Source organism: Balearica regulorum, chromosome Z (assembly GCF_011004875.1).
Source record: "Balearica regulorum gibbericeps isolate bBalReg1 chromosome Z, bBalReg1.pri, whole genome shotgun sequence".
NCBI lineage: Eukaryota > Metazoa > Chordata > Aves > Gruiformes > Gruidae > Balearica > Balearica regulorum.
In genome coordinates, this window is record NC_046220.1 from 10,859,796 (window position 1) to 10,871,880 (window position 12,085).

Consider the following 12,085-nt stretch of genomic DNA (forward strand, 5'->3'; position numbering starts at 1 on the left):
TGGGGAAGGACCAGGTTAGGGAGCATTTCAACAAACCAGACAGACATAAGCCATGATGAGATGGACTCACAAGTGCTGAGGGAGCTGGATGATGCCACTGTAATGACACTTTCAATTATCTTATCCTTATTACAGTGATTAGGGGAGGTTCCTGAGGACTGGAAGAAACCAAGTGTCACTCCTGTCTTCAAGAAGGCAGATACAGGGAACTACAGGCCAGTCAGCCTCACCTCAATCCCTGGAAAGGCAATTGAGCAAATATTAGAAACCATTTCCAAATACACAGACGACATGGTGATGAGAAGTCAGCATGGGCTTAAGGGAAGTCATGCTTAACCAACCCAGCACCTGCTACGAAGATATGATTGGCCTGGTGTGCAAGAGGAGAGTTTTCATGTGGTTCATCTCAACTTTAAGAGGGCTTTCAACACTGTCTCCTGTAACATCCTCCTAGACAAGCTGATGATGTACAAGCTAGGCAGATGTACAGCAAAGTGGACTGAAAACTGGCTGAATTGCTGGGCTCAAAGAGTTGTGATCCCACAAATTCCAACTGGAGAGCAGTCATTAGTGGACTACACCAGCAGACAGTAATAGGGCCATTACTGTTTAACACCTTCATTAACAACCTAAATGACAGGACGTTACATCCTCAGCAAGCGTGCCAAGGATACAGAACTGAGTGGAGTCTGTGATACATCAGATGGTTGTGCTGTCATTCAGAGGGACTGAAAGATACTTCATGAAATTCAACATGAGGAAATGCAAAGTCCTGCACATGGCAGGAATAATCCTGTGTAACAGCATGTGCTGGGGGCTGACTCACTGAAAAGCAGCTCAGCAGAAGAAAAAAAAACACCCAACAAAACAAACCAACCACCCACCCACAAAACAACCCACACCACACACACCAGATCCCAATGGAAAAGTTGACCATAAGCCAACAACATGCCTCATAGCAAAGGCGGCCAACAATCTGGAGAAAAGAATGCTCAGAGGATCTTACCAATATGGATAAATACCTGATGAGAGGATGTACCTGATGGGGTGGTGACAGACTCTTTTCAGTGGATCCAACAACAGAACAAGAGAAAATGGGCACAAACTGAAATACTGGAAGTTTCACTTAAGCATGAGAAAGAAATTTTACTTTGAGGGTGATTGAATGCAGGAAACAGGTTACCCAGAGAAACACTCAAAAACCAACTTCACAGTGTGCCAGGCAGCCTGTTCTAGCTAACCCTCCTCTGAACTGAGGCGTTGGACTATACGATACCTAGAGGTGCCTTCCAGCCTCAACTTCTCTGTGATTGTCAGTTTCCCGTTCCTCTAGATTGGAACTAAGATCAACTCATCTGTACTGACACTGTTTCACAGGTTCACCAACTCAGTTCCCGACTTTCTGTAGTCCTCAGTGTCTCCCAAGACTCAGAATTTACCTCCACCTTGCTTTAAGAACAATACATGGTACTGGTCTAACAGGTCTCATTCAGACGGAGAAGGAAGAGGTTTGTAGAAGCTCAGGCAGATCTATTTTAAACTTTCAGATTATACTGCAAACTGGTTTCATCTGTGGGTGGATAAAGTTAAGAGCAATAATTATAAACTAGCAACCAAGGAGGCTGGAAGTAGAGCTCCAGACTCATTTTTTTGTTGGAGAACTTCCAGGCTTCCTTCCAGAATATGAGTGCCAAGTAACAGCACTCTAACAAACACGCCAAGTATTTATACTTTATCAGGTGCTAATATAGGCCTACGGGTTCACAAGGGTGGTAGCTTGGAAGCAGATAAGCAAGGGGTCACATGCAAGCAATAGTTTTCAGTCAGTAAACAGAAGTTTGCAGTAGGAGTTTCAACATCCATCCCCATGAATTAGCAAATTCAAGCTAAGCATACAGTACAAGCCTGGTATTCCACATCAGATGTGCTTGATATACATACTACCTGTAAAACAGCCCTGAAGCTCACTTTACCTGTCTAGTCTTAACAGAACCAAATACAAAGCATGGGCATCTTCAAAGAAGAAAACCTGAACAGGCTATAGGTAGCTGGCCTTGTGCAGTGTGAGGTAGCCAGAGATGCCTGTAAGAGGACAGGGGAGTCTGAGCCCTAGGACAGGTGGGATATTAAAGCTTTTGGAGTGATAGAGTCCTGACTCCCAGCCTATCAGATAATTGCCAGTCTCAAGGCAGACCATAGCAAGAACAGCCAAATCACCCTGTTAGGAAGATAGTCTCATGACACAAGTCTAGAGGGACTACAAGCATCACAGCTAGAAGACAGCAGGAGTAAGCCATACAGAGCTCTTTCTTTCTAATTCTGCACAGCCTGGCACTTCTGACACTTAGCAGCATGCTATTAAGCCTGCACAGCCTCAGCAGGGCTGCATCCTGAGTCTTATCATGCTGCTACAACCATTTGTGTACAACTACTACTTTCCACCTCCACAGAATAACATCTACTTTTCACCTCTGCTCTGAACTCAGTAACCTATTAATAATGCCTTGTCTCCCCAGTGTCAAAGTGTGTGTCCTAGTGCACAGAGCAGATTCACAAGCGAAAGTGACAAACTAGTGAACTGGAGTCAAGTAGTCCGATGCAAACAGAACTTCCTTATTTTATTTTTTAAGGGAAAAAAAAACAGAAATACACATTGATACTTCCCCATTTGTCTTACCTTCCTCTGCAGAGGATCTGCTCTGAAAAGCAGATCTCAATTAGCTTGCATGCCTTCCAAAAGCTCTGTAAGAGAGCAAGACCTCATTTTCACGACTAACTCTGAAACAGACCCTGCCGTGGAATCTGAGGGATTGTTTCCCTCTCACCCAATGTGAAAAACACTGCTTAGGTTCAGCTTTAGCTATCTCCTTATTTGGAGGCAAGGATAAAGGGAAAATAAGCTTGGAAAAGCTGATGGTGGTCAGGTATCAGGACAAACAATGTTTTATGTAATTAGGCTTCAGAGGAACAGAATGTTTTACGGAAAGATCTGGTCAATACAGAAATGCTTCAGGGACAAGAATCTACAACTCAAGTGTTTCATGTTTGCTGCAGAATCACTGGGAAAGCCAAGTACTTAGCCAGAAATGTCCATTTCATTTAAGAGGTTAGATGCTGCTCAGACGTCAAGATTTCCTGGCTCCTAAAACAGCATCTTCATCCTGACTTGTAGGCTGAGAGCTATTTCAGACAATGAAGGCTCTGCAGCCCTCGTTGTAAGAGTCAGAAAACTTGAGACTAGCCTACTTAGAGGCCCTCAGAACCAAGGAAGCCACAGAGAGCAGCACAGGTTTTCCTTCCCTTTCCCATGATCTAGTGCTCTAGTAGCATTAGCCACTGTTCTTAAACAGCAACCAAAGGTTTATGAGACTTCAAAGTTGAACAGGGTCTAAGCTACTAGATTATTCCCTTGTTTGAATCAAAAACCAAGAGGAGACACACAGGCAGTGTTCCTGTCCTCCAGGTTCCTCTGGAGTAGTGTTCTTACTCAGCAACTCCAAAAAAGCAAGGAAAGCATGCTTTAAAGAATGCAAAGGAGTGGTGGCAGAGGTTCAACCACTTCAGGCTGCACATCTGTGGCAGTGGAAACTAAAGCACTGCTTTACAGACAGGCAACTTCCCTTACTTGTGCACTTTCTCCTCTCAGAGGATTTCAGTACTAAGTACTTTTATCTTTCAGCAGTGTTTAGGAAGTATTTGCTCAGAGCAGGTAAGAAGAACCCAGAAAAAGTCATCCAGTTCATGGTGATGGGTCAGCCATTGCCACTACCCCTCTGCTAGAGGGACATCCTAGTACAGGCCTGATTATGGACAGTGGCCCTTACAGAACTTGACTCAGAGCCACTTTGAAGCAGGAGACTTCCACCCAAACTTCACCAGACTCTCCAGAAAGGCCCGAAGAGCAGATGACCACAGCTCCTATACAAGAATCAATGAAGAACAACTGCAGAGCTTTAAGCCCAAGTCAGACTTGAATACTGACCTCCCTCCATTATCCAGCTATTGGAGCTATCCACACATTGTCATTTGATTAGTGAGCCAGCCTTTCAAGAGATTAATGACCCACCACCAGAGATTAAGACCAAGAGACATACTAACCACCTAAAAGGCAGTTTTACCTATTTACCTCCACTTACCATACTCACTCTCTAGATTACTCAATACACAGTGCAAGCAGTTGAAGTTTACCATTGCCTTAAAGTAAGTAACACCTGTTTGTTCACTGAAGTTTTTCCTGAGGTGGGAAAGAAGTCAACTCATTGTTTTCTTTTCAGGTATTAAGTGGAAGAAGGGACATCCCTCACACAGCAGAGCTGTTGGACTCCTTCCATCAGAAGGATCAGACATGTGGCTTTTTCTGCTAATTCAGCCAGAAGGAAAAAAAAAAAGCCAACACTGCTCTCTTCCTACTGGAAATCCTTTCATTCTACAAGGCTCATTTATCATAGTGCCATTTCCCAGTCAACCACAGAACTGCTTTCAAGACTAAAAATCACTTACCTCAGCCCCTTTTTGCTCTCCCCTTTAGAGTACTTCTGTGCTCCCAAGTGCCTGGAACACAACAGTACTACATACAGATACTGGAAGATGGCCTTCACGTGTGCTGCTGGTGGAAAAACCCTGTCCTACTGACAAGAAGTTAGCTGACCATAACCTGAAGCCAGAGAGGTATTTCTGCCCCTACATTATCAGGGATACCGTTACACTTCTCAGACACCTCAAAGCAGTAAAGCAGAGAGGAGCTTGCCTACACTCCAAAAGCAAAAGAGCTCTTTAATACAGCTGAGCAAAGAAGTTACAGGGTGTGAGCTGCTCCTCAGAACAGAGCCTCTCACCAGCTATGCGTCAGTGTGGATGGACAGTGCTAATAGAGTGAATACCACCACTGCACTCTTGAGCTGTGAGACGATCCCAGAAGGCAGCTGCCAATACCTATTGCTACAGGTTTGTCAGACAGCAACCTAGTTACATGAGTAAATCCAATCTATCACAGACAAAAAAACTCCACAATTCCTTCTCTCACCTTATTCACATACCCCTTCTCTCAGAGGACCATCAACTCTTCAACAAGTTTCTTAGATGAAGCTGTATGTTCCCAGAGGGAAGGTAAGCCTGGTTTCTCACTCGAGCAACAGTGGGCAAATGTTCAAGGAGAGGACTCCTTACACGGGCAGGAACAAGTGCTGAATATGTACAGCACAGTTGCAGGGCTGCAGAAGGTGGCACATGGAAGAGGCCAGACTACTTTGACTCATTCCCCTAGAGCATGGGAGTGCACCGAACCAGAGACTGCTGGCAGCCCCACAGCCTTTAGAGGCTAGTAGATCCATCCTGCCCAGAAGCAGCTCCACACTCCCCAGGAAAAAGCCATAGGAAGCACCTCTTGCCACCAGCAGCTCTGTGACACCTTGTGTACACACCAGCTGGCCCAGAACTGCTTATTATAGTTTCAAAGTGATCTCACCCCTTGCAACCCTTGCTCCCAGGAAATCCTACCTTAACCATTTCAGGAAGTCTGCCCCCAGAAACACTAAATCCTTGCAAGAGTAGTTAACATATCAGCTGTGCTACCACTACTGCTTTCACATTCAGAAATTATCACATCCAAGGCCCACACACAGGTGAGACACTTTACAAAGCCTGCCAGCATCCTGCAGACACATGCCAGAGCTGGGGAAGGGAAAGCAGGCACAGATACAACAGCATCCTTTCCATATTACACTGCTGTGAAGAAGCAAGCAGGAGCTCAGCTCTGGAGAGGACAATCACAGACAAGTTGATGGCAAGCTCAGTGGTGAGGAAACAGCAGCTCCAAACCTTTCCCATGAGGGCTACAGGAAGGAGACAGCACGGGAGTTACTGCAACTCCAGAAGCATTCAGACCCCTCTGTAGAGGGTATGAACCACAGGAAGAAAACAATCAGTAAAATCTTGCCTCTCGCACCCACTCCGGTCAGAGTGGGAGCACCGGTGTCCCAGCTGGTCCCTCGCACAGACAGGCACGATGCCTGCAGCCCCCACACCGGGTGCCTTCTCCCCCCCACCTCGGGCAGCCCCGGGCTCTTGCAATGGATGTCAGCAGTGCCCAGGGCTTCACTTCCCCACGGGGAGGCAGGGATACAACCGGGGAAGGGGCTGTGGCGCGGGAATGCACACACAGCCCTACTCCCTCCTCTCTATACTCCCCTTCAAAAGCAAAGACCCCTCCCAAATGCCGCACACACACACACCCCCACACACCCTCCCCCGGGCCGTACCTTGTCGGCGATGCTGCGGGGCTGAAGCAGGTCGGGGCTGGGGGTGAGCGCCGGCCCCATCTCCTCGCTGCTGGACGTGGCCAAAGGATGCGGCATCTCCCGCAGCGACTTGGGCCCGGAGGACGGGAGAGGCTTGGGCGCGCCCGCCGCGCCGCCCGACATCGCACCGGGACCGGACAGTGACCAAGAAGGGAGGGGAGGCCGCACCGCCTCGGCAGGGAGCTACGGGGCCGCGGACGAAGCCTGCCCGCCACCACCGCGCTACGAGAAGGAGAAGGGGGGCAGCAGCGGAGGAGGAGCAGCAGGAGCGAGAACAGCGCCTGCCCTTGCCACCGCCCGCCTCTTTACAAAGCACCGTCCACGCCACCTGCCTCCCCCGCCCCGCGGCGGCGGCCGCCGAGCTGCCCGGCCCGCCCGCCCCCTGCCCCGGGACACGAGCGGAAGGCGCGGGGCCGCCCCAGCGCGGCGGCAGCGGGCGGGGCTGCAGCGGGCGGAGGCACCGCCCCCGGCGGGGAAGGCGGGGGGGAGGGGGGGGCGGCCGGTACCAGCCACCGCCCGGGCGGGCCGGTTGTCGCCAGCCGGGCAGAGGAAGCGGCAGGGTCCTGCGAAGCCCCCGGGCGGGTTGGGGGGGCGATGCCGTTCGCGCCCTGCCGTGAGCCGCAGCCTTGCCAGCGGGAGGTCCTGACCGTGACCCCCGGCTGCAAGGCTAACGGCGGTGTCGAACGGCGGTGAAACGTCAGAAAAGCAATCCAGCTCCTCGGCTTTTCCGGGCTCAGTTGGCAGAGTTCAAACTATTAACACATATGAAGGGAAACTCCGCAAAAACTGCGGGTCTCCGTGCAGGACGAGAGCCCATGTCGGTCGCGATTTGGGCAGGAGGGTAGCTAAAATGGCAGCAGGGCTCAGGAGGTGGCTCCTCCGGTCCCACCAGGAAGACTGAGCCACCGAGCCGGGCACCGGGAGAAGGCTCTTCCTCGGGGACCTCGTATTGAGACTGGGCTGGGTGCACACGACAAGTAGACGCACAGAGAGATGTGTTGCGCATAAGGAAACTACAGAAATACGCTGTCAACAATTGTGTGTTTACTTTCACCACACTTGGGAGAGTTCACGTTTTTGTAGAATAATGTCTGATATTGAAGCTGCTTGGAATTCATGGCAGAGGATTCTTTTTATGTTTGAAAAAAGGAATTTTAAAGAAGAAAAGTTTTACTCTGTGTGGAAAGAATTTTTTATATTTTTTCAGGCAACCTTAAATTCAGACTCATGATTTGCTAAAATGAGCTGAAAGACTGTATAAAGTCCCGTAGAAATGATCCATGCAAATTTGTCTAGCAGCATGTATCAATTACAAAAATCCAGTGATCTACCCACAGTTAACAATGTGAGAAAAAAGTTGATGACTGCTGAATAATTAATAAATAGGAGAAAAATCATAGTCTGGTTTAAGATATTCCCTCAGTGGATAAAGTAGCTACATTTGTCTGATAAATTATTCTTTGAGAATAATTTGCTCAGCGCTAATTAGACGTAATAGAGTAACATGGTACTTGGGGAAGAGATGGATCACTGTGAGACTGTCATAATCCCTTCCAGCTATGTATAGATATATGAAGATACACATACAGACATGTGACCAAGCAGGACTCGGATGCTGTAAACATTTTTGGTCATGTTTTCCCCGGGGGAGTACAGCCCATTGAAATCAAAAGGGCAGCACTGCTACCAAAAGCTAAACTAGCAAGTTTTACAGGTGTCAACGCCAGGTGCCGTGTGGCAGGACAAACATGGGAGTGCAACGCTATGGACTTGCATTACGAAAGAAATGCTATTTATCACAAGGAAAAACTATGAAGAAAATCAATCCTTACTATAAATAGCTACTTAATATTACATAATGTTTGAACTCCGGTAACAATCGCAAGCCCTAACCAAGTCCCAGGTCCCAATGTGAAAGAGGCTGTGAAATATGCCTTGTTCATTACACTTAAGAAACAACAACCTATTTATCTATCATGAAGAGGAAACAATACAAATTAGCCAGCAAAAGCACATACACCCCACCTTTCTTCTAGACTATCCAAATCTTAAGTGGAAACTATTCTGATAAAGCAGCAGGCAGGTTCGTGTATCTGCTGCACTGCTCAGGAACCAGGTCCCTTCAGTTCTGTGAAGGCCTGTATCTCAAAGGCTTGCGACTTACCAAAAGCTCTTTCTATCTTTTCCCTTAAGCATCCTCACCCAGTGTTTCCAACTTGGACCCTTCTCCAAAGGAAGCTTGTCAGGGATGCTTACATTAACACCATCAAAACTTGGAAACCTGCGCACATTCTAGCTCTGTGCAGGTACAACCAACCTTCTACTCATTAAACCTGTTGGCTTGGTGAGCGTAAGCCTGCTGCATCCTTGCAGCAAAGACGACCGATGGTATCTAGGTTGCCTAAACAGCAAGCAGCACAGGCAGCAGATTGAGGGCAAGATTTATCACTCTACTTGGCACTTGTTAGACCTTACTAGAAATACTGTGTCTGGTTGTGGGCCCCCTAATACTGAAAGACACTGACAAACTGGAGATGAAGTTCAGAGGGGAGCACCAAGATGGCTGCTGACTGGAGCACTTGCCCTGCAAGCAGAAGCTGCAAGGCTGAGGCTTTTTCAGCCTGGAGTAGACCTGGCTTCACCTGCACTTAATTGCAGCCCCTGATACCCCGTAGGGAGGGGATGGAAGCAATGGACCTGGGCTCTTTGGTGCATAACAGGAGGACAAAGGACATACATAAACTGAAACAGGAAATTTCTGCTGGATGCTAGGAAGAACTTTTTCCCCCTGAGGACAGCCAAGCAGCAGAGCAGGTTGTAGACCGAGGTTGTGCAGTCTCCACCCACCCTTGCACATTTTCAAGACCTGTACTGGGCAAAGCCCTGACAAATCTAGTCTGATCTCATGTCTGACCCTCCTTTAAGCAAGAGATTGGACCAGAGACCTCCCTAGGTCCCTTCCAGCCTGAATGATTTGTTTATGAAATGTTTGTTACTATGGAAGTCGTATGTCTAGTTTCTGAAGAGATACGAGGTGACCTCTCCATTTTCCTGTATGCAAGGATGAAGTTCTGAACTCCAGTGATTCGTGTACTGGTCTAGCTCCCTGTGAATACTGTATGTACAGGCAATATGTGCTTTTTTGTTTACTAAATCACATTTATCTGTGTTACCTCGATAGTTTCTGCTTGGAGCTGAAACATAGCATCCTTAGTCTTTTCATCTAACACAAACTACTTAGAAACATTTTCAAGTAACTGGATCAATACATGCAAAATACAGGAATTCACCTGTGAATACAAGCAAGCTGAAGCTGGTTGGAAGAAGTTCAGAAGACATTAGTAGAAGGACTTTTATCCAGGAAAATAGACAAACCTGGTGATTATTACGGTGATACTCCTAAACTCTTGACTATGATAGTTATGTTTAAATTTCAGAATTCCAACACCATAGCATGCTAAAAGTCCAGATGTTTAACTGTTGATGAGGTGTCTTTCCTATATTGATCCCTAGGTCACTTCAATATAAATGTTCACTACAACTAATTTCTGCTAACATGCATTTTGTGAAACCAGATGGACAGCGTTAGGGTACCTGTACATCTCTTAACGTCTAAAGGCAGGTGTCTATCTTCCTCTATTTCAGCGAGTACTAAGTCTGTAAATGTCTGTATAGGCAGTAATCTAGGTTTAACAGTGATACATACCTTCACTAGCAGATGCAAACTATCCTACTGAGAACCAGAAGAGTTAAAAAATGATAAATCATATCTTAATATATTAAACTTACTTTAAATTTGTAATCTGAAAAATCTATACAACTGGCTGGCCTTTGCTGTCTTCTCTGAAAGTTCACATCACAGACTTGTGCGAGTTTTTAGCTTCCTCTTCAGTCATGAGAGAAAACCTTTTTTTTTTTTTTTTTTTTGTAAAAGTGGAAGATGACACTCTTATGTGCTTGATTTCAAGAGCTGGAACTTCAAAAAGACAGAAGATAAAACATTTTAAGACTTGCACTTGGAAAATTACAGTTAAGAGCAAATTCTTGTACCTTGATTAGAACTAGTCATGCATTATCAACAGAGGCCCTAAACAACTCCAAATATGTTGTGCATGAAACAAAACAGAAAAAAGGTGCATTATGTAGCTGACTTCTTGAAGGAATTTTTTTCCACACACAAATAGAAAACCTCTAAATGAATCAGCATGTGGGTCATCTGGCTCCAGCAGCAGGCAAAGAATGTAAAGCCAAAAACTAAGGACGGAAAGTGTCTATTTTTCTAATAGTAGCAGTACTGAAATAAATAAATGTCTTTATTCTCCTAAGAAATTATAAGTGATTAAAAACATGGAAGTGTTCCATTCTCCAGATCCTACTCCATACCACCAACTGTGGTGGTATAATTTTTAAGACTGTAATGTTTTCTGTGACATTTTTGTTGATAGTTTTTGTTAAACGTTGACCAAGCTAAAACCAATCAGCACATGAACCATGCAACCAGCCAAATAAAATACACAATGAGAATCAAAATCAGGGACTGGCTGAAGAGAGACTGCTATTCAATGCCCACCTCTTAAGCCAAGTAAACCTGAAAAAAATAGCATGCTCTCCTAGCAAAATTCTGTTTATTACGTTTACATCATTTCAGCTGAGAAACAAGATACAGCAGAATGGTATGCGTATATAGTGTTATATACTAACTGGGCAAGAAGACAAATGGTCAGTTTGGAGATCAAGAATCTCACCAATTTAAGACAAAGGTCACCAATTTCACATGTTTTTTTCTGAATAAAAAAGTTCTGCCTCTGTATCACTGAAATGAAAGTCCTACAGGCTACCTCTTTGGATTGTTACTAGGATAAATAGAGAGGGGAAGGATCTACAGGTTGCCTTCTCATCGTGCCTTTTCAATGATGCTCTTGCATCTACATTAAGGCAGTGTTAGTTCAGGAAGTACTTGCATTACTTCTGCTGTTTAGCTGCATTTTCTGAACATATTGTAATTAAGCATTTCTGGCACCAACTAGAGATCATTCTTTGTATGTTACATCCCCTGTCATTTTTACAAAGGGTCGGACATAGGCCAGCATAAGCAAGAACAGGAATTTTGAAGACATTCTATGCAGTGCCATTGAGTTGTGTTATGTACAACATACCTACAGTTGTTGGTATAGAAGGAGTTTGGTGGCAGGTTCTGAGATCCGTGTGCTTTCTCTATTGCCTGTCTAAATCGTCTGCAAAAGAACATTTTCTTATTTAATACAGTTCCTAATTTTAAAATACATTGACAGATGTTACAGACAACAGCAAATATACTACCTGGCAGCAATACAATATTGGGTGGCAAAGTGCTTTTCTTCAAAGCAAGAAACAACTCCTTAATATCAACAGAAAGGCACCAGTAGGAAAACGAATTTACAAATTTAAAGATAGGCAGCACCAGTGGTTTACTGCTGTTCTGATCTGCAGTGTCAAGTAGTCCTGTAACACCACTCAGGATGGTTTTATAATGGCAGATAGCTTTGTAAGTGCTCAGTGTGAGCCTGAAAAGGACTGTCAGTTGTTTTCGTAACGTTCTTTTTGTAATGCATCTTCATGTTCATGTTGAGATAATAAGACATAAAATGGCAATACGGTTTACAATGAATAGCAGGAGGCTAACTTCAGGTTGAATTTATTTACTAGACCAGACATGTAAAACCCACCTGCTTTTCAACAAGTATTCTACTTAAAGCCTAAATTATAGTATTCTTCTCTACAGCACACTCCAGGCAGTACAGACAACAAAC

General features: G+C 45.5%; 1 protein-coding gene across 1 annotated transcript in view; it reads right to left on the reverse strand.

Moving 5' to 3' along the window:
* SNX30 (sorting nexin family member 30) overlaps positions 1-6,691 on the reverse strand; it is a 50,051-nt gene extending 43,360 nt beyond the window's left edge. The window contains exon 1 of the mRNA XM_010309129.2: positions 6,258-6,691. Coding sequence (XP_010307431.2) covers positions 6,258-6,419 — 162 coding nt within the window. The 5' untranslated portion in view covers positions 6,420-6,691. The remainder of the gene's footprint in view (positions 1-6,257) is intronic.
* Positions 6,692-12,085: the final 5,394 nt, after the last annotated feature.